This window comes from Branchiostoma floridae, unplaced genomic scaffold (genome assembly GCF_000003815.2).
Source record: "Branchiostoma floridae strain S238N-H82 unplaced genomic scaffold, Bfl_VNyyK Sc7u5tJ_1578, whole genome shotgun sequence".
Classification (NCBI taxonomy): Eukaryota; Metazoa; Chordata; class Leptocardii; order Amphioxiformes; family Branchiostomatidae; genus Branchiostoma; species Branchiostoma floridae.
Window position 1 is genome coordinate 23,613 of NW_023365773.1, and position 22,534 is coordinate 46,146.

Sequence of the window (22,534 nt, forward strand, 5' to 3'; positions counted from 1 at the left end):
AGCTACACAACGTTAAGGCAGAAAATACTGTTAGATTTTAGTGGAAAATGTTGTCCCCTTTGTCTTTCCCCACAGAAAGATCCATTGATAGGATGCTAAAATGTTTTCTCGCTTGTGAAAGACAGCCTACTGACTGATCTTGGACTGAAAATCTACTCACCTTTCCTAAGTAACAAGGGGAATCCCCCTTCCCAGACTCCCCCACGCTGTACAAAAGGTGCCAACACCTGCGCACTTCCTGTTTCGCTGGTGCCAGACGCGAGTTGGGACGGTTGGTTTTTGCTGCTGCCCCTCGGTCTACTAGTAGGACTAGAAATTACGCCTTCTAAGTAGATAACTTTATTACTAACATACAGGCCAGGTTTGGAGGTAAAATCTGTGAATCAGACAGGTGTTCAAAGATACAAGAAGGTGAGTGTTTGTAGCGTGTGTCAGGGGAGAGGGAGGCGATGCTATGTACTATAGATGTGTTTAACTTTGCCGTTTGCCGTGTTCGTCATAGGCCAGGATGACATACGGACAAGCTGTAATCTTAACACCAGCAATAGACACGTTTAGGGTGCATGTGGGGTTAGTTCGGGGGCCAAAATGTATCAATATGTCGTCATTGTTAACGTCACGGGTTCTAAACTGAGACTGTTACGTCATCAGGGTAATTCCGCGACAGGTAAATCCCAGAGCACACACGCATGTAACGTTACTTCCTTAGGTTCCCGACAGCATGCAGGCATTATATTGCCACCTAGCGGCTTTGTTAGTTACTGTAGGGGAACTTCCCCTATTAAAAGATATGTACGATTTTACCTTTACACATGAAAAGAAGATTACCAGCATAGGAAAAATTAAAGGTTGTCTCTTACGTTATAGAATGGCTTCAGGAGAGGGTGACACCAGGCTAGGGAATAGCCAGGAATCACGGGAAGGCTCTGACAGGTTTGTATGCGTTCCTAAATAGTATTGAATTTGAAGATGCTGTTTTTGTCTGCAGCTAGTGACCCAAAACAATAACAGCAATTTGCAAATGTTACATCAATCTTCACGGTATAGTCCCTCCTTTTTCTTTGGAATCTAACTTTGAAAATGAAGTACTTCAAAGTTGGATCGCGTTTGTATCCATAGTTCAACGACGGACATGGGCATGGCAGAACAGCTACAGGAGGGCTGCAGGGCCCTGCAGACAGGGGACCTGGACACGGCAGAACAACGCTTTGCTGCTGCACTCAAGTCTGTCCATGTCAAAGGTCAGTTTCCAAAGACTGTTCATGTCAAATTTAAATCTTAGAACAGACCACCACTAGTATCATAAACGAAACAGCAGGAAGCTTTAGAATACAATGCCCCGAGTCGACAATGTGTAATATGCAACTATTGTTGACGTGATTTTGCACGTTTACCGAGAAATGAAAATTAGGATTACGATTTATGACCTGAAACTCATGTTTACAACAGATTCAAACTCAGATCAACACTGCAAAGAGGCAGAGCCCTTGTTCAAGTTGGGTGAAGTCTACCTGAAGAAAGGAATGCAGTCAAGAGATGGAGGAGATTTCACCAAGGCTGCAGCTCTCTGTAATGCAGCACTGGTCAGAGCAAGGGCAGACGATAGAGACGATGGCATTAAACAAATAATCCTAGAAATAACCAGGTCGTTTATTAAGCACGTGCTGAATCAAGAACAAACTATGGACATCGGAGACGCAGAGAAACACAAATTGTTGCTGAAAGAAGACCGAGACTTCGTAGAAAGAGAGATGAAAAGAATTGAACAACAGGTAGACCCTTACAGCCTTGATGATGACGACCCGAAGATAAGAGAAGTGGAGAAGAAGAGAGCGGAAGAAATCAGAGCCTTGTTTGAGACAATTGTTGACAAGCGAAGAGCGTTCATTTCCAGCCTTGTAGATGAATGTATGGAGGTAATGGGTCCCCCTCCCTGTAAGTACGCCATGATAGGTTTGGGTTCACAAGCCACAGGATTGGTAACTCCGTACTCTGATCTGGAATTCGCCATTTTGGTAGAAGAGGAAACATACGATAATGTCAGCTATTTCCGTAATCTTACTCATTACTTGCATCTCAAAGTCATCAACCTGGGAGAAACCATTCTTCCGGCCATGGCGATCAAATCGCTCAATGACTTCTCCTCAGACGACCAGCTGGACAACTGGTTCTACGACTCTGTCACACCGCGCGGGTTTGCGTTAGATGGAGCCATGCCGCATGCCTGCAAGACTCCACTGGGCAGGGATACAACAGCTGAACTTATTCGATCCCCATGCAGCATGGCTAAAGTTCTTAGAGATGATGTCACGCAACATCTTAAGAAAGGCTACCACCTGGCGGCCATCTTAGGGAACGTTTGCTTGGTTACTGGACAACAGAACTTAGTTGATGAATATTTGTCTCTTTGTGGTCAGCAACTTCAGAAAGAGGAGGGAAAAGTTCTACTCCGTATGACGGAGGCAATGTTGAGTGAGAATACTCAAACCTTCATAAACCTGGCTCCGGTAGCCAGGCTTTTGGATGTGAAGAAAGAAATGTACCGGTTCTCAAGCCTTGTCGTCTCTTGCTGGGCGTTACTGCGCAACATACAGCCGACGTCAATCTGGGAGACCATAGAGAAGATGCACAAGAACGGAGTCATCAGCAGTGAGAACGCGCATCACCTGATGGTGCTGGTCAGCATCTCAGCAGAACTGAGGCTGCGGACATACATGAACAACCGTGGGCAGGTGGAGAACATGTCAGCCTTATCGTCTATGTCGACAGACACGGATATCGGGGAAAACCTGCAGAAAGTCTTCTTCTTCTCAAATGCAAAGCAGCTCCTGAGGTACTACAACACAGCAGGGCCATTAAGGGACTTTATGTCAAATCAATTTTTCAATTCAATTTTTTCAACACAATTAAAAGAGAGGCAGGTACAGAATGAGCCATCAGTTCTCTTTGACAATTCTCCGAAACTAAAGGCAGCAGTATACGAAAGTCTGTGTGATTACAAATCATCAAGGACGTACAGGGAAGAGGCACTACAGAAAGATATAGCAACACATGGCGAAAACACTCCACATCTTGACATTGCCCGCTCACTAAATGATCTGGGTACCGCCTGTCAAAATCTTGGTGACAATAGAAAAGCAGTTAGCTATCATGAACAGTCACTTAAGATGAGACAGACTATATATGGGGAGAATAAGGCACATCCTGACATTGCCGCATCGCTCAACAACTTAGCCAACACGTGGAGTGACCTCGGTGATCACAGAAAGGCCGCATGTTATCACGAACAATCACTGAATATGAAGCGAACTATCTACGGTGAAGACACTGCACATCCTGGCATTTACACATCCCTCAACAACTTAGGGAATGAGTTGAGGGACCTTGGAGATTATAGAAATGCTGTCAGCTATTATGAACAGTCCATGCAGATGATGCAGACTATCCATGGGAAGGGCACTGCACATCCCGACATTGCCCAGTTACTTAGCAACTTGGGTGTCAGCTGGGCCAGTTTGGGCGACTACAGAACGGCCGTCAGCTACTTTGAACAGTCATTGCAGATGAAGCGAAATATCTATGGTGAAAGTGCTGCACACCCTGACACTGCCCTAACGCTTAACAACATGGGGAATGCATGGAAGGAACTTCGTGATTTCACAAAGGCCGTTAAATATTATGAGCGATCGCTTCAGATGAGGCAACGTGTCTATGGTGAGAACACTCCACATCCTGACGTTACGCAATCACTTACGAACCTGGGTGCTGCCTGGAGCGACCTTGGTGATCACAAGAAGGCCGTCAAATATCACGAACAGGCACTACAGATGATGCAAAGTATATACGGAGAAAGCACTGCGCACTCTTATATCGCCGCGGCGTTGGACAACCTGGGTTTAGCTTGGGGCAAACTTGATGATCCGAGAAAGGCCGTCAGCTATCATGAGCAGTCTCTACAAATGCGGAGGACTATCCATGATGACAAGGCTCATGATGACATTTCAACGTCCCTCAACAACTTGGGTAACGCTTGGATGAAATCAGATAAGAGAAAAGCAATCGAACTCTACGAACAGTCACTACAGATGGCGCGGAGCATCTATGGCGGGAGCACTGCACATCCTGCCACAGCGATTGTACTGGACAACTTAGGGGACGCTTGGAGTGCTCTTGGTGATCACGAGAAGGCCGTCAGCTATTATGAGGAGTCGCTGAAGATGAAGCGGAGCATCTATGGGGAGGACACTACACATCCTAGTATTGCTAGATCACTTAAAAGCTTGGCTATCGCCTTGATGGAACTTGGAGATTTAGAAAGAGGCCTAAGCTATATCGTTCAGGCATTAGAGATGTAATGTAGTTACCAACTTTAAACTTTGGATATACAGGCTTTTCAATTGACGTCATCTGCGCCATGTTGGATTACAGCGTACGTCTGTAAACCACTTAAGCAACTTCCGTAAATGATTTCATCAGGTTGGTAATTATTACCCACATAGTAATGTTCTTTTAACCACAACCAGGGAGTACTTACTTCCAACGTTTCGATGTCTGCCAGACACCATTATCAGGGTTAGAATGGCTGGATCTGCTTCTCGCTGCTATTTATAGCCAATGAGAGGGGATACCAACCGATTCACGTTTGGGACGGTATTCTCGCTGCTGCAGCGCCACCTACATCGGCTATAAGTAGCAGCGAGAAGCAGATCCAGCCATTCTAACCCTGATGGTGTCTGACAGACATCGAAACGTTGAAGTGAGTACTACCTTACGGCGATGAAGGTTAGTATCAAGGTAGTGAGTACTAACTTGTTGGTTGTTTAAAAGAACCTTACTATATGAATAATCAACTTCGTCATACAACATTAGAGAGTGAGAGCACAGCTCCCTTGTTCCTCTGTGTTCTACAAAAGACAACAATTTCGTGGTTTCAAAAGAACAAGTAGTTTAATACATGTATGTACAACTTTCTTTCTTCACATAACCCGACCGTTGGGCTGGGCATTGGGAAATACAGTGTGGTACAACTCCTTCCTTCCTACCGATCCAACATGTACAAATACACAACTTCAGTGGCATGTGTCGTCCCTTTTCTGAATTTTCCTACAATCTTTAAGGATCAGAAGGATTGCTAAGAAAGTCGTTTGTAGAATCTTTCTTTACAAAGTTTCTCAAACGTTGCGACCAATATACAGACCTGCATTGTGATTTCGAAGTGCGCCCCCTACCGTTTATACATGTGGTGCAGCTGTGTTCTTGCTACCAGAACTATTTACTGCTGAAATGTCATTGGCAGATTTCAAAGTATTCTGGCAGCCAATCAGATGCAAGAGATATGGAGATGAATGAACCAATCACTTGTGTTTTGCATGGGAAAGTAACAAGTTCTGTGATTGGTCAGTTGTTGTCAGGAAGGTGATCTACTGTCACAACTAGCCAATCACAGCCTTTTTACTATCAGTAATGTGGCATTTACCTGATGGGATGCTGCATATAACCTTTTTCTTGCTGACTAAACATATATTTGTTGTCCTAGCAACCACATTTCACGAATATACATTTTTTTGTCTTCAAGTTCTGGTCCAAAGAAAATGACTGCCAAGAAAATGTCGCCAGCTTTCCGAACAGTTTTTACAACTTTAATTCTGATCTCTGCACAAATCAAATTGTTCTTGAAAAACATTTCTGCCCCACCCCTCCAATATCTAGATGGTACATTCTGTGATGCTGTGGCTGATGGCAAAAGACAAGGCTAAGGAATACTCCATTTAAGCTGTAGGGGTTGAAAAGACGTTTCTGTTAACAAAATTGAATCTCACAAGAATTACTGTGCTATGTCTTGTACTGATGGAGGGTATTGTCCAGTATTTCAAACAGATGCCATTTTGGAGCAAGACTACTACATGTATTTTGTGGGCTGGACTGATCTCTAGAGTGACCTAAACTATACTTGCATTTCATACATAAAATTTTTGGTCAGCTCATTTGTGAAATCAGCTGACGAATCAGGACAGCACTGAAGATGTACAACTTTGCCCTTATCAGGTCAAAGGTTAAATGGTACAAAAATGAGGCACATTCGCCCCAACATACTGACAATGACCTTTAACCCTTAACCCCTAGTAAGCACGTGTGCCCTTGCACAAGTTCGCTGCTCTCTAACTCCTGTATGTTGCGACCCAACACGCCTGCGTACCAGGCTATCCACAAGGCCTGCTACCAGCCTAACAAACTGTACATCAATTGTACAATTTCAGCTTTGTTCCAACACAAGGAAAACACCATCAATTGATCTCTCCAATCTTCATCAGACGTCTGATTCACTGTACTAACTTTACCGCAACTATAACTGTGAAGGAGGTAGTCTTCATCAGAGCCCACCAACCTTCTCTGAACCGTGATGATTCTGTCTTCCCACCCCCTTTGATTCACTGCTGACATCATCACCCTTCGGGTTTCTAGAAAGTCAGCACAGAGACTCAAACATCTGATGAAGGTCGGCGAGATTGACGGAAAATTTATCGTGATCATCTCCTCTGTGTTCGAACAAAGCTCAAATTGTACAACTATGGATTCTACAGACACGGATATCTGAGTCTTTAACCGTGAGAACTGTACATCAATTGTGGATCTTGATGGCTTTCTCTGTGTACATGTACGGCCGCGATCTCTTGGCTGTTTTGTTGATGTGGTCGATGCCGAGCCAGGGTTTGGGCTGCATGGCGCCCCCGGGGACCATCTGGGGCAGGAAGTCCTTCAGCTCGACAGAGTACTCCTCAGGAATGTAGGTCTGGCGGCCCATCACGATGATGGCGAACTGGTACTTCTCGAACTCCTTGTCCGGGACGTCCAGCTTCTTCTGGATCTGCCCGCGGATTGCCGCGAAGCTCTCGCCCTGGCGGATCTTCACCATGAAGGGCGTACCGAACGTCGCAAACACCTGTAAGGGATTTAAATTGATCTGATCTATTCGGTTGTATAAAGAGAAATACAGACAGGGTTACCCAACTAGCCGGAGGCTATTTATAAGCCTGGCTAATATACAATTATTGTACATATACATTTACGTACTAGATTTTTACGAAATCATTTATACAAACACTGCAAAGTAGGGAAGTACTTTAAAGCAATAAGAAATCATATTCTAAAAGATGAGCTTGCTTGTATTTACAGCAATAAAACAATCAAATTTCATGGAATGGCCATAAATGACTATTTCTGAAAAAATACAATCAAAATTATATCCATTCATACACACCTCCTTGGAGAAGTGTGCACAGTGGATGAGTAGCTCCTCCTCCCGGATGCTGAGCTCCTCCTGAGGAATCTCCTCGATGCGGTACGTCTTGGTTCCCTGGCTGTTCAGACACTCCAGCAAGACGTCTTCCTTCTGCACGCAGAAGATCTTGTTGCTAATGACCTCTAGTAACCTGGGGGGAAGACGATATGAAAATGTGACCTTATGGCAACACCAATTCAAATTGCTGGCTTTCTGATCTGAAAAAAAACAAAAAAAACAGAAGCTGAACTGTAAGATTAACATGAAAACAATGACTGAGGGAAAGGTACCTTGATACATGTACATATCACATTTTCAAGGAGTGAAAAAAAGTTTTCCTCCCAGTCGTTTGTTTTCACGTTTATTTTATCTTCATTTAAGTTCAACAAGTCCACAAGAAAATATATTACATGTACTTTCATTACATTGATGAAGGTTGGCCATCTAGTTATATAATGTTTAAGCAAAATTCAATCTCTACAACTAGATAAGATACAAGATTACTTTGGACTTTTTTGAGTGACTCAGCATCAAAAGAACGAAAATGCAGAATGAGTCAATACTACTTAGTGTACAAGATGTAAAGTTTAGACTGTACCTGAGCTTGCCCGATCCCCCGTCCTGCGGCAGCTGTAGTTGTTTCCCCGCCTCCTCCAACAGGTCCGCTACGGTGCCGTTTTTACTGGGGTACAACACCATCTCTCGGTCCTCCTTCAACTTACTGTAAAACAAACAATCATTATTCAACTCGGCACAAAACCATCTCATGGTCCTCCTTCATCATGAATTTTATCAATTGATAAGTGGTACCACTTTACAGCATACTAATTTTGCATTGACCAACATGTACTATTGTACAGTTACCTTGTTATCACCAGTAGAGTCTATTTTGAGATGGCTTCAGAAACTCAGCAGAGCTTGTAATTCTTGTTTTTGTACAATTCACAAACGCCGAAAATACAAAATAACAATGCAAATACAATGAGAAGAGATTGTACTTGTCATTCACATATTAAATGTTTTGATCTTGAGACTGAACAAAGTTTCCATTTTGAGGCCAAAATGTTACATAGTGGAGCTTTAAAGCTAGGCAGCCCAGTACAATGAACCTGACCTGTTAACGAAGATGCACTTGAACTGTCTCACCTGTTAATGAAGATACACTTGAACTGTCTCACCTGTTAACGAAGATGCACCTGAACTGTCTCACCTGTTAACGAAGATGCACTTGAACTGTCTCTTGTTCTCCAGCTCGTTGATGGGGATGCGGAGGCGCTGGTAGTACAGCTTCTTGGGCCCGCGCTGCTTCAGGTTGCTGAGGAGGTCCTTCAGCGTCCCCTCGTACGTGCATCGCAGCGGGTTACCGGGCGCGTCCCGGTAACCCTGCGTCTTGAAGAACTGCAGCAGCATGGGGTCTGTGCCCAGCTCCTGGGCAACGCACTTTGCAACCTGGGGACAAATAACAATAATAATAATAATATAATATACTGGTCTTAGGTCCTCATCGACTCCCGATGGACGAACATCATCAGGTGCAAATGTACAGTTCTTATCGATTAAAACTGTCACTGGCACAACAAATCAGTGTGTGTCCTCCTCAATGTTTTTGTACATTTCCACTGTGCCTTGTCTGGTCCCGCAGCCATTTTAGCATGTAGGGTTGACACTCTGATTGTAGTACAGTTTCACGACAAATAATTATAACAATGTCAGTATAACTGGCACAGATAAACTGGAGACATGCCATGGCACTTTCTTAACTGGGAAAATATGTTTCAGAATTTCTGATGGTTCAATTACTGATCCAGGTAATTGGATTTGGTTATTTGTGGCCAAGAACAGGGTTGCCCCAAAATGAACTCTCTCACTCATACTATAGTATCGTCACTCCTCAGATACAAACCCTCCCTCGACTGACTCCTATCATTACTTTGTTACAACCTCACAAACTTTGGGAGCTCTACATCCAGTTCACACAGAAGTCACTGAAACATGTACAAGTGATGTGATATTGGGTTTGGAAAGGAATTCGAAGTCCCGTACCTGAAAGTAGTTCATTCTCTGAGACAGGACGAGGTTGAAGCCAGTATCGCTGGGAATCGTCTTGTCACAGAACACCACGTCCACTCGGTAGTACAGGTCCCTAGGGCAACACAGAACATGTCAGTACATTCTACATGGTACAGAGTAGGTACCATAACTCTCACCCTAACCCTAACCCTCCACTAGGTAGTACAGGTCCTTGTATATAGAATACACAACATGGGCAGTCAGTGCATCTACATGGTACAGTAGGTATCCTTATCCTAACCCTAACCCTCCACACAGTAGTATAGGTCCCTGGGAGACAGGATTCAGAACATTAAGTACATCTACAAGGTACAGCACATGTAGGTACTCTAACCCTAACCCTAACACAGTAGTACAGATTCTAGGGGCAACACACAACATGGGCAATCATCTACACAATACTCTACAAAACAATGCATTGGCATAATGCCTTGTGTGGCAGATGGTGGTGGTGCAATCAATTAAACAAAAGTGGTGTGCAGTAAAGAAAAAAAAAAAAAGAAGTGCTAGTAATATACACCTGTACAATGTAACATTGGATATGGGCCCTTCTCCTTTACAGCTGGGCAGAAGTGGGGTAGCCATAATGCTTGGCTACCCCAACTTTGAAAAGTTCTGTTACAGTAGTAGTCTCATGTGGAATACCTGAAGTAGTCTTTAGCTGTTGGGAGTTCGCACTCCTCATTCTCCGGATCGTCCTTCTGGAAGATGATGATGTCACCGTCCATGAGCTCGTCCAGAGCCTTGTCCAGCGGGAGTTCGTAGTCCTGGATACGCTCCACAAGGTTGGGCTTCACCTGGGGATGGGCAGAATGCACAAATATTCAAATTACACTGTGCTGGAGGACAAATATTCAAATTACACTGTGCTGGAGGACAAATATTCAAATTACACTGTGCTGGAGGACAAATATTCAAATTACAAGGGAGGGGGGCAATGACTGTGGGGTTTTAGAGTAATCTTGGATATGCTCCAACAAGTTGGGCTTCACCTGGGGACGGACAGAATGCACAAATATTAAAATTACACTGTGCTGGAGGACAGATATTCAACTTACAAGGGGGAGCACTGTGCTGGAGGACAAATATTCAAATTACAAGGGGGAGCACTGTGCTGGAGGAGAAATATTCAAATTACAAGGGGGAGCACTGTGCTGGAGGACAAATATTCAAATTACAAGGGGGAGCCTTGTGCTGGAGGACAAATATTCAAATTACAAGGGGTTGGGGTTGCCCCTTCAAGACTGGGGGGTTTTAGAGTAGTCCTGGATACACTCCACAAGGTTAGGCTTCACCTGGGGCAGGCAGAATCACAAATATTCAAATTACACTGTGCTGGAGGACAAATATTCAAATTACAAGGGGTTAGGGTTCCCCCTTCAAGGCTGTGGGGTTTTAGAGCAATCTTGGATACGCTCCACCAAGTTTGGGGACGGGCAAAATGCACAAATTCTACCACAAATATGACTTTTCTTATTCGCCTTGTACAGATGTGTTGCTCCCACTGTTTCTTTTTTCTACATCATTTCAATCTTTTGCACAGGTGTCAAGTGAAAAAGGCATGAAATGTAAACTGAGTCAGTGACAGGATATCTGAAAAAGGTAATGTAAAGGGAGTTGGTCCTAAGGAGGGTTGAGCCAAAGATTTCATGGTAGGGTTTTGTACAAAAACAATGGGAAATAATACATAAATAAAAATAAATTCAACAAGAATTCCAAGGTATCGCCTTAACATTTTTGCTTCCCTCCAGATGTTATTGCTACATTCGGGTTGTTTACCTCTTCGAACATGATGAGGTCTGTGTCGCTACGGAACCCCGCCCGGCGATTCATGATGGGGATGAGTTCCTCCACCCGGGTGCTGATGGGAACATACACATGTCCCGCGTAGCAGATCATCTTAGCCTTCGGGTCGTACATCTTCAGAAACAGCATCACGTCCGAGTCCTTGTCGAAGGGCGGGAGGGACTTCACGTCCGAGTCCGGCTCAACACACTCAAGGAACACGTACCAGGGCGGGTCGTTCTCCGCCAGCACCACCACGCTCTTCTCAAGGTCGTTCTCAATGTCAATCATGGTGGGGCGGAAGGTACAGTTGCTACGTTGCTGGAACGGCCAAGGGCGGATTTGCTCCACCGGATAACCCATAGACCCGGCCAACATCTCCATGAAGGGCCCGAGCTTCATCTCGCGGAGAACCTTAAAAGTCCTGTAGTGAACGTGTTCCATGTCGAACATGTCGTTGCCTTGGTGACCACAGAACTGGTCTTCCGTGACGACGTGCACGGGCATGTACAGGTGCGCCTCGCTACGCTCCTTCCGGCGCTGCAGCTCGTATTTCTTCTCCTCGGCGAGTCTCTCAATCAGGTTGTCCGGGATGTCGATCTCGTTGACAGGACACAGGACCTAAAACGGAAAATACAAATGTGTCACAATTCTACTTTATCAATTAGTCTCTCGATCAGGTTGTCCGGGATTCAAAGCATTAATTGATTGTCCTTATGTATCCTTATCACATTCGATGTATTATTTCCTTCATTATTTATTGATTATAATCAATTTTGTTTAGCATGAAGGAGGTCTAAGTGTAAGCTAGTATATAATGCTCCTCCTGCACCTGTTTATGTATCATGTAATTTCTTGTTGTGAAAACAAACAAACAGTACCTCATCCTTGCAGCTCTCCCGTACGTACACCAACATGTAGGCGTTCGTGCAGTGTCTGATGGAAATGTCGTCATCGAAGCCGCCAAAGTTGTGGTCGATCGCCTCGGCTTTCGTGCAGCGCGAGACCACATCATCATCGAACTTGCACCACTTCCCATCGCCGCGTGGGTTCAAGTAGACGACATAGTGGCCACCGTGGTTGTCCCCACTGTGCACTAATAATGATAATAAAAATAATAAGGTTAATAATAATAATGGTTTTATTGAGTTCAGTAGTTGCACAGGTTATGCTACATTCACATTTCCAAACCGAGGCCTGGCCAGACAGCTTTCGGGAACAAACTGTATCATATAAGAGACAAAAAATATGGGCATAATTACATTTGTGTACTATGTTCCTTGATAAACACTTTTATTTTTTGTTTCCGCAAACATTCCAACCGGGCACTGGTTTGGAAACGTGACTGAAGCATCACAAGGGCCCTGAATTGCTCTGACAATCACATGTCTAAGTATTACCTTATTATCATTATTTTTTTCCCAATAATGTTTATCATTGTTCATTGTAACATGTATGTATCCTAAGATTCCACCATACTTGCAATTAGCCTCTGGGCATGAACTTGCAAATTAACTTTTTATTTGATAAACACAAATAGTTCACAAGCCAGGCTGATCAGCAGGTGTCCTGTGTATGCACTTTGCATTTGTGATATGAAATTTCCACACCTTTTCCAATATGTCTCTTTAGGTAATCAATAAAGTGTTAATCACACTCACCAAAATTAGTTGAGTTTTAATAAAATCATCCTTGTCATTACCTAAGGATGAAGACTTTCGTGTCTGGGTTCTGGACAAACTTGTCCAGGTTGATCCTTCAATAGGAAGCAGACTGAATAAAAATTCTACCTGGAAACTAATTGTGACCCCACTGCCGAACCCCCCCCTCCCCCCAAAAAAGGCTAGAGTCGGGTAGGTTTACCCAAGAAAAACGGTTGGGAAACAGGAAACACAATATATTTTTTCTCAGGCCTTACCTAAGACTGCATGGAGGATGTACACAGCTGGATCCTTTGTGTCAGGGTTCTGGACGAACTTGTCCAGGTTGATCCGCTCGTGGAACTCGCAGCGGTCGTTGATCTTGATGTTGGTGTCGGTGTTCGGGTCGTACTGAAACCTGAAGGAAGGAATAAATGAATAAACAAATGAAGGAATAAATGGTTTATTAGATCCTTATGATAGCATAGCATATCACAGTCATAAATTGCATAGTTTTTACGATATATCCAGGATGTCTCCAGCTTTAATTTTTTTCCGTCCCACTTATTTGTTTGGGGTTCATGTTTCAACCTGTCATTCTAAGCTTAAAAATCTACATTGTCATCAATTTCACGTGGAGTTCAGATTTTGGAACAGACGGGGGGAATTTCTGTCCATTCTAACAAGCACATATCTGTGGCAGGACTGACCTGTTATCCTGTCTAGTTTGCACTAGTAAGATACGGGTCCAGCACCCGGTACACAAGGGTTCCAGTATTTTGGACCTGTACCTAATTGATTGTACCGATACTGTATCGGTACACAGCTCTAGTCCTAAAACAACAAACCTCATGAGGTGCAGGTGAAGAACCGGCGGGAAACTCTGGAAAATCACGCCCTTCTCCGCCTCCTGCAACCCGAACTTTCCCGCGTCGTACTTATTCTCCCCGTCCATTGTTTCCGTGGCGATATAGTCCTGGAATGATTCGTACAAGTTCTTCTTGCCCTTGATGTTGAGCTGGATGTCGTAGAAGGGCTCAGTGCGCGACGACATGTAGTCTATGTGTTTGCATTTGATAAAGGAGATCATTTTTCCCTCCAGAAGCCGCGGGATGGTCCCTTCGACACATGTTCCCCGCATCTTGCTCTCCATGTTGTCTAGCAACACGCGGCAAAGCTCCTGTACGTCATGCTGCATGAAGGAGTCGAGAGTTTCCCAGCGGAACGACTTCGTCAGCTTCTTAGTTCCCACGGGTTTATCGTTGTGCTGAAGCTCGTAGAATATCCTCTGTAGGGCGAGCGCGACGCTCTTCGACTGGTCGTCGCTCTCCGTGGGCATCTGGTACACGGCCTTGCGCAGCTGGTTTGTGAAGAAGAGAGTCTGCAGTAACGAGTTCATGTAACAGGTGGCGCCCTGGTTTTTCAGACCCACGTAGCCCGTGTGCTTCTTAGAGTCCCAGGCCACGCCGTGCGGCGCGTCCGCGTTCACGTAAACTTCGAGAAGAATCCGGTCATCCTTGATGAACCCCTTCGCGGGGTCGCCGACCTCGTGCCACGGCATGAAGTGAGCGAAGCCCCAGTCATTCTCCTTGCTATAGAAGATGTGCTGGATCTTACGGTTAAACGTCTCAACCTGAAAAGAGAAAAAAAATTATTTACTTTTCCCTTAACTATCAATAAAATGATATAGTGTCAATTCTAATACTAGATCAGAAAAGTACATGCCTTCAAGTACCAGTGTTGTCAACCCAGGATGGTCATTACAGTACAGTACATGTAAAGTTGGGGCAACCATACTAGATAACTTACAACTAGTTACTAATATGCAATGGTTAGGTGTAGCAGGATGTTCAGTGTAATATAACCAGCTGCTGCCGCACCGCTTGCCTGCAAAGCTGGTGTTATATCGAATATCGAAGACGGTTCTATCAACTATACATAATACAGAAGCTGGTGTGTTACACCAAAGGGCAGTTAACAGCTATACAAATACATGTTGTTCCACTGGCTATACAGATACAGGCAGTTATACTGGCTACACGAATACAGGTGGTTACAATGGCTATACAGATACATGAATAAATAGAAAACAAACAGATCCATACCCCATCCTTCTGCGGTATGAGCCGCAGTTCTGCGGACGCGCTGCAGGACCAAGAACTGTCGGAGTCTGCGTTGCACTGCAGAAAGAACCCCAGGCTCTTGTTGTTGGGGCGCTCTGCGTTCGGGTTGTGCCGAGGCATGGCCATAATCTGGAAGGAAGGAAGGAATGAGTGAATGAGTCTGCGTTGCACTGCAGGAAGAACCCCAGGCTCTTGTTGTTGGGCCGCTCTGCGTTCGGGTTGTGCCGAGGCATGGCCATAATCTGGAAGGAAGGAAGGAATGAGTGAATGAGTCTGCGTTGCACTGCAGGAAGAACCCCAGGCTCTTGTTGTTGGGCCGCTCCGCGTTTGGGTTGTGCCGCGGCATCGCCATGGTTTAGGAAGGTAATACATCAAGGTACACAATACTTGCTGTTTGGCTGCGACATGGCCATGATCTGGAATAAATGAAAGGTTTATTGAACACAAAATAACATTGCAGCTAATTTCCATTATTTCCAACCACCAGCTCCCACTCATTGTTTGCTGTATCACCCTCACAAAGCTCTGTCATACAGTAGACACATCCAATTTTCTATAGTGATTCCAATGTATGACTGAAACAGACATCATTAAGAAATTTAAAAACTGTACACTCAGTCATATATGATATCATAAACTCAAACAGCAAAATTTACCCATCAAAATGCTGGCGTAAAATTTCAGAGGGTCTTCGATTGCCAAATTTTCCCAGACCCCCTTGGACCCTTGCATGGAAGCCTCTGGCACTCAACAGGATTTTCGTACAAAATCCAGGGGATGGAAAAATATTTAAGGCTGGCTAGAACACTGGACCGATAGTTACCTTCCACGGGAGGTTGCGGATGAAGACGGGCGGACTCAGCTGCGTCTCCTTGACCTTGCTGAAGTTCTCCACGGTGAAGCGGAAGGTCGCCTCGGCTCGAGACTCGTCTTCTTCCTCCATCAGTTCCTCCACCAGCACCTCACCTGGGCAGGGGAGGGAGATGTTTACTTGGTTGTTTGTTTATCAAAATCCACCACATGTGGACGGCGCGAGAGTTTTAGAGAGTTTCCAGTAAAAATGGGAATTCCGGAGGGGCAAAGGTGCCGTCAGACAGGTCAGAGTTGAATATTTTGGCCCGCTGCTTTCAATGTTGGCGGGGAATCGTTTTTCGGGGGGCTGCAGTACCAAGATAAACCACTAAGAGGCCCAAAAGTAAAAAAAAAGACCTAGGTGATTACCGTTAACATTGGTGGTGTTTGTGTTCCGATCTGCCTCCATGTCGCCTGCTGCTTTCGGCGTTGGCGGGGAATCGTTTTTCGGGGGCGGCGGGGGCGTGTCCGTGTCCATGTGTTCGACCTCGTTGCAGGGGCGCTTCTCTGGCGGGCCCTCCGTCGCGTTGGGGTTGGAGTCACCGCTGACAAGCATGTCGGGCGTGGAGTCGGTCTCAGCCATGCCACCTGAAATTAGATGTACATGTAACATAAAATATCTATCACGTTATAACAGGGCTCTAGCCAGCTCGATTTTTTTTTCCGTCAGCCAATTCCCATTGTCGCGAAAACACTATTCCGGGAGTTAGAAAGGCTGAACGGAGACCTTGAAAAACGGGTTTTTTAAAGAGATTATCTTATGCAAAAGGACACCGACACACATTGTCAACAATCATAACAATAGCAAAACAAACAGTGTGTGGCTTTTGCGGCCGTGGACAGCGTCCCCAAGCCGCCTGTAGCTTCCACCAAGGATTTTTGTCCGTCAAGGCTGACGGATTGGTTTTAAAATTTTTCCGTCAGACGCAGCACATTTCCGTCAATTGACGGAAAAACGGGCGCTGGCTAGAGCCCTGCGTTATAATATGCCTGCAAAAACTACTACCGTATTTTCTCAATCAAAGTGCGCATCCCAGGTTTGTTCCAAACAAATTTGGGAGGCTGAAACGTAAATGGAGAAAGTAAATAAAGCATGCACCCCTTCTCCCCCGATCTTCTGCGATGTATTATCAAATATCTATTACAATAGAATATGCTTGCAAGAACTACTACAGAACTACATGGGACAGTGGCAGGAAGCCAGAAGAGGGGAAAACAGATGAAAAAGTGGGAAGACAACATGAAACAATGGAACGGACTCAACCTAAGGCATGACTTGCAAAAACTACTACTACAAGAGACAGTGCCAGGAAGGTGAAAGAGGAAAAGGTGGGAAGACAACATAAAAGAATGGACTGGACTGGGCCTAGCTGAAGCTACAAAATGTATGAGAGCGGCGGAGGACAGTGTTAGGAGGAGGAGGTTGGTGGATCGATTAGTCATGGTGCCCCAACAATCCACCTGCACAGAGTTAAACTCATCTTTATTCATAGCATTTAACCAACAATGGAGTCCGGACGTACCGGAGTTGTTGCGGTTGTTGTTGGGCTCTCCCTTGTACCCTAGTCTAAGCTAACGGGATTGGAACCCATGCCGTACGTACCGGAGTTGTTGCGGTTGTTGTTGGGCTCTCCCTTGTACCCAAGTCTAAGCTAACGGGATTAGAACCCATGTCTTACGTACCGGAGTTGTTGCGGTTGTTGTTGGGCTCTCCCTTGTACCCTAGTCTAAGCTAACGGGATTAGAACCCATGTCTTACGTACCGGAGTTGTTGCGGTTGTTGTTGGGCTCTCCCTTGTACCCTAGTCTAAGCTAACGGGATTAGAACCCATGTCCTACGTACCGGAGTTGTTGCGGTTGTTGTTGGGCTCTCCCTTGTACCCTAGTCTAAGCTAACGGGATTAGAACCCATGTCCTACGTACCAGAGTTGTTGCGGTTGTTGTTGGGCTCTCCCTTGTACCCTAGTCTAAGCTAACGGGATTAGAACCCATGTCTTACGTACCGGAGTTGTTGCGGTTGTTGTTGGGCTCTCCCTTGTACCCTAGTCTAAGCTAACGGGATTAGAACCCATGTCTTACGTACCGGAGTTGTTGGGATTAGAACCCATGTCCTACGTACCGGAGTTGTTGCGGTTGTTGTTGGGCTCTCCCTTGTACCCCAGTCTAAGCTAGCGGGATTAGAACCCATGTCTTACGTACAGGAGTTGTTGCGGTTGTTGTTGGGCTCTCCCTTGTACCCTAGTCTAAGCTAACGGGATTAGAACCCATGTCTTACGTACAGGAGTTGTTGCGGTTGTTGTTGGGCTCTCCCTTGTACCCTAGTCTAAGCTAACGGGATTAGAACCCACGTACCGGAGTTGTTGCGGTTGTTGTTGGGCTCTCCCTTGTACCCTAGTCTAAGCTAACGGGATTAGAACCCATGCCTACGTACCGGAGTTGTTGCGGTTGTTGTTGGGCTCTCCCTTGTACCCTAGTCTAAGCTAACGGGATTAGAACCCATGTCCTACGTACCTGAGTTGTTGCGGTTGTTGTTGGGCTCTCCCTTATACTCAAGTCTAAGCTAACGGGATTAGAACCCATGCCCTACGTACCGGAGTTGTTGCGGTTGTTGTTGGGCTCTCCCTTGTACCCTAGTCTAAGCTAACGGGATTAGAACCCATGTCCTACGTACCGGAGTTGTTGCGGTTGTTGTTGGGCTCTCCCTTATACTCAAGTCTAAGCTAACGGGATTAGAACCCATGCCTACGTACCGGAGTTGTTGCGGTTGTTGTTGGGCTCTCCCTTATACTCAAGTCTAAGCTAACGGGATTAGAACCCATGTCTTACGTACCGGAGTTGTTGCGGTTGTTGTTGGGCTCTCCCTTGTACCCTAGTCTAAGCTAACGGGATTAGAACCCATGTCTTACGTACCAGAGTTGTTGCGGTTGTTGTTGGGCTCTCCCTTATACTCAAGTCTAAGCTAACGGGATTAGAACCCATGCCCTACATACCGGAGTTGTTGCGGTTGTTGTTGGGCTCTCCCTTATACTCAAGTCTAAGCTAACGGGATTAGAACCCATGTCTTACGTACCGGAGTTGTTGCGGTTGTTGTTGGGCTCTCCCTTGCTGCGGGACGATGGCCTGTCGGTCACCGCCACCTTCACGTGCTTGCTCGCAATTCGCCCAATGTCTGCTGATCTACGATGCTCTGGAAACAAAAAACAAACAATCAGAACGGTAACGTCTAACTGGATATCGCAATTCGCCCAATGTCTGCTGATCTACGTTACTCTGCGAACATAAAACAACCAATCAGAACGGTCATGTCTCACTCAGTAACCGGATATCGCAATTCGCCCAATGTCTGCTGATCTGCGATGCTCTGGAAACAAAAAACAAACAATCAGAACGGTAACGTCTAACTGGATATCGCAATTCGCCCAATGTCTGCTGATCTGGGATGCTCTGCAAACATAAAACAACCAATCAGAACGGTCATGTTTCAATCAGTAACCGGATATCGCCATTCGCCCAATGTCTGCTGATCTACGATGCTCTGCAAACACAAAACAACCAATCAGAACGGTCATGTCTCACTCAGTAACCGGATATCGCAATTCGCCCAATGTCTGCTGATCTACGATGCTCTGCAAACACAAAACAACCAATCAGAACGGTAACGTCTAACTGGATATCGCAATTCGCCCAATGTCTGCTGATCTACGATGCCCTAAAAACAAAAAATAACCAATCAGAACGGTAACGTCTAACTGGATATCGCAATTCGCCCAATGTCTGCTGATCTACGTTGCTCTGGAAACAAAAAACAAACAATCAGAACGGTAACGTCTAACTGGATATCACAATTCGCCCAATGTCTGCTGATCTACGTTGCTCTGTCAACAAAATACAACCAATCAGAACGGTAACGTCTAACCGGATATTGCAATTCGCCCAATGTCTGCTGATCTACGATGCTCTGCAAACATAAAACAACCAATCAGAACGGTCATGTCTCACTCAGTAACCGGATATCGCCATTCGCCCAATGTCTGATGATCTGCGATGCTCTGTAACAACCAATCAGAACGGTCATGTTTAACTCAGTAACTGGATATCGCAATTCGCCCAATGTCTGCTGATCTGCGATGCTCTAAAAACAAAAAATAACCAATCAGAACGGTCATGTCTCTTTCAGTAACCGGATATCGCAATTCGCCCAATGTCTGCTGATCTACGATGCTCTGTCAACAAAATACAACCAATCAGAACGGTAACGTCTAACTGGATATCGCAATTCGCCCAATGTCTGCTGATCTACGTTGCTCTGGAAACATAAAACAAACAATCAGAACGGTAACGTCTAACTGGATATCACAATTCGCCCAATGTCTGCTGATCTACGTTGCTCTGGAAACATAAAACAAACAATCAGAACGGTAACGTCTAACTGGATATCGCAATTTGCCCAATGTCTGCTGATCTGCGATGCTCTGCAAACATAAAACAACCAATCAGAACGGTCATGTTTAACTCAGTAACTGGATATCGCAATTCGCCCAATGTCTGCTGATCTGCGATGCTCTAAAAACAAAAAATAACCAATCAGAACGGTCATGTCTCTTTCAGTAACCGGATATCGCAATTCGCCCAATGTCTGCTGATCTACGATGCTCTGTCAACAAAATACAACCAATCAGAACGGTAACGTCTAACTGGATATCGCAATTCGCCCAATGTCTGCTGATCTACGTTGCTCTGGAAACAAAAAACAACCAATCAGAACGGTAACGTCTAACTGGATATCACAATTCGCCCAATGTCTGCTGATCTGCGATGCTCTAAAAACATAAAACAACCAATTAGAACAGTAACTACTGGATATTGCAATTCGCCCAATGTCTGCTGATCTACGATGCTCTGGACACAAGAAACAACCAATCAAAACTGTGATGTTCATAATACCAAAGGCACAGGTGCAGTCCTTCAGAGGTAGTCTACAGTTCCAGGGCCCTACTAGCCTGGGTACCATCCGGAAAGTAGTTTGCTCCGGCGTTCATTATATACTATAAACAGTCGCTTCTAGCTCTGACATTCATTGTACACTATATACAGTCGCTTCTCTGTGTTTCCGTCTGGGAACGCGGACCATCTTAACGTCTGGAATCGTCCAAATTTCGGAAGCAGGCGCTGATTGGTCCCTACTCGTGAGCGAATTATGGAATGGGTTCAAGCGCTCGTTCGAACTGGTGTTCCACTGACACCGGAAAACCCTGCATCCCCTTGCGCATGCGGGCACTGGGCTGTTGTCATCGAACGAGTGCTCTAGAACCCATTCCTTACTTCGCTTATTAACTGACGTTACCACCAAAAGGTTTGAATGCGCAAGTCTCCAGACAGATAGCAGAAGCGAACATAGGAGCGAACTACTATCTGTATGATACCCAGGCTAGGGCCCTACAGTATTGAATGAACAGCAATAAAAGACAACTGTAACAGCTTTTAAAAACGGACTGAACAAGAGTTCGTAGACCTCATATCTCCATGAAATAGTCTGATTATGTAAATGACTTCCACATTTGCATAATCTATGCTAATAGTAATGTACACCTGTAAGTAACCTACGCTGGTTACAATGTTGATTGTCCAAGCATTTACCACATCGATAAATTATGGCACTTTTGCATTAATTATGCAAATTAATGACTTATTTGCATATTAGGTATCTGATAATGTTCCACCTGCCCCAAACTACATATATTGCACGTATCTGAGTTCTGTAAAGGAAACACTGCAAATACAGATTTTCCTCATTAAATATGCAAATTAAGTGCCAGTTTGCATAATTCGCATTTCATGATGTACATCTCTGTCTAAGCTACCTACATACCAAATATCATGTAAATTTGTCATTCCCTTCTTCAGTTATCGTCCTTAGAAGATTTTGACAAAAATGCCCCTGCAGTTCCAGAGCAACCTGCTAGGGGAACCAAATATACACCAGATATCCCTTATGTCACAAGCTATCTGCCATCCAAAAAGCAAGACCATAGCACATCCAGTTCAAAAGATCCAAAAAATGAATTTCTGCTGCAGTACCAAGGTCACATACCAGGGGGCCCAAAATTGACCTTGACCTTTGTCTTCCCAACACCTACCCACAAACCAAATATCATCGTAATCCGTCCAGAGGTTCTTGAGTTATGCTCACTACAAAATCCGGACACACAGACACACACACACACACAGACACACTCAAAACTATATCTCCATTTTTCATGGAGATAATGGAGATAATAATTAGTAGTTAGCAAGACTTACATTGCTACCTTTTTCCTAAGTTATTATGGGCAGGTCCCTATTAATAGTATTATGTTGTATTTTTATGTTCAAGTATGTGTCAAGGGTACCTGAAAAGCAGGCTGTAGACTGAGTGTGATTTTACCCTGGTAAAATATATAAATGATGGTGAAATGTCTAACTGGATATTACAATTTGGCTAATGTCTGCTGACCTGCGATGCTCTGTCAACAAAAAACAACCGATCAGAACGGTCATGTCTAAGTGGATAACAAGTTCTTTCTACGTAACCATGTGTTTGAATCTAGCTGACATCTTAGTGTTTGTCACCTTCCTTAAGCCCCGTTTACAAATGAAGAATTTAGCTCCGCCGAGTTGTCAGCGAGCTCTAAATTACGAGGAGACATGACCCTGATGCCATTTGTTCGAAGGCATCAGGGTCATGCCTCCTCGTAATTTAAAGCTCGCTCCCCCTGGCCGAGACTTATAGCCCTCCTACCTGTTGG

General features: G+C 44.9%; 2 protein-coding genes across 6 annotated transcripts in view; one reads left to right on the plus strand and one right to left on the minus strand.

Annotated features, from left to right (window-relative positions):
- Positions 1 to 338: 338 nt before the first annotated feature.
- LOC118408350 lies at positions 339 to 6,671 on the plus strand. 3 transcript variants are annotated; one of them, XM_035809056.1, is made up of 4 exons: positions 339 to 411; positions 868 to 933; positions 1,120 to 1,241; positions 1,450 to 6,671. In XM_035809056.1, exons 2-4 carry the CDS (start codon positions 869 to 871, stop codon positions 4,353 to 4,355), a joined length of 3,093 nt encoding a protein of 1,030 aa, XP_035664949.1. In that variant the 5' UTR covers positions 339 to 411; position 868; the 3' UTR covers positions 4,356 to 6,671. The 3 variants fall into 3 exon arrangements, with proteins under 3 accessions (XP_035664949.1, XP_035664950.1, XP_035664948.1); XM_035809057.1 differs by lacking the exon at positions 868 to 933; XM_035809055.1 differs by lacking the exon at positions 339 to 411 and having other exon boundaries at positions 532 to 933.
- The window catches only part of LOC118408349 (ubiquitin carboxyl-terminal hydrolase 7-like), a 29,328-nt gene continuing 12,353 nt past the window's right edge, over positions 5,560 to 22,534 (minus strand). Inside the window, exons 1-15 of one of the 3 annotated variants that reach the window (XM_035809054.1) lie at positions 17,673 to 17,839; positions 16,119 to 16,337; positions 15,721 to 15,863; positions 15,081 to 15,139; positions 14,880 to 14,967; positions 13,623 to 14,407; positions 13,053 to 13,192; positions 12,016 to 12,230; positions 11,129 to 11,755; positions 9,995 to 10,146; positions 9,323 to 9,422; positions 8,490 to 8,728; positions 7,878 to 8,000; positions 7,259 to 7,430; positions 5,560 to 6,940 (exon numbers count right to left, since the gene is read on the minus strand). In XM_035809054.1, the coding sequence (XP_035664947.1) occupies positions 6,620 to 6,940; positions 7,259 to 7,430; positions 7,878 to 8,000; positions 8,490 to 8,728; positions 9,323 to 9,422; positions 9,995 to 10,146; positions 11,129 to 11,755; positions 12,016 to 12,230; positions 13,053 to 13,192; positions 13,623 to 14,407; positions 14,880 to 14,967; positions 15,081 to 15,139; positions 15,721 to 15,863; positions 16,119 to 16,332 (3,378 nt within the window). In that variant the 5' untranslated portion in view covers positions 16,333 to 16,337; positions 17,673 to 17,839 and the 3' untranslated portion in view covers positions 5,560 to 6,619. Of the gene's footprint in view, positions 6,941 to 7,258; positions 7,431 to 7,877; positions 8,001 to 8,489; positions 8,729 to 9,322; positions 9,423 to 9,994; positions 10,147 to 11,128; positions 11,756 to 12,015; positions 12,231 to 13,052; positions 13,193 to 13,622; positions 14,408 to 14,879; positions 14,968 to 15,080; positions 15,140 to 15,720; positions 15,864 to 16,118; positions 16,338 to 17,272; positions 17,592 to 17,672; positions 17,840 to 18,819; positions 18,937 to 22,534 lie in introns of those variants that run through there. The other 2 variants (XM_035809052.1, XM_035809053.1) reach the window with 2 other exon arrangements.

What these genes read in the sequence shown, in the direction of transcription:
- LOC118408350 (XM_035809055.1), top strand. Translation starts at nt 722, where the DNA reads ATGCAGGCATTATATTGCCACCTAGCGGCTTTGTTAGTTACTGTAGGG. An exon ending in TCACGGGAAGGCTCTGACAG is followed by an intron (nt 934 to 1,119) that starts GTTTGTATGCGT and finishes TTGTATCCATAG; the next exon opens with TTCAACGACGGACATGGGCA. An exon ending in CAAGTCTGTCCATGTCAAAG is followed by an intron (nt 1,242 to 1,449) that starts GTCAGTTTCCAA and finishes TGTTTACAACAG; the next exon opens with ATTCAAACTCAGATCAACAC.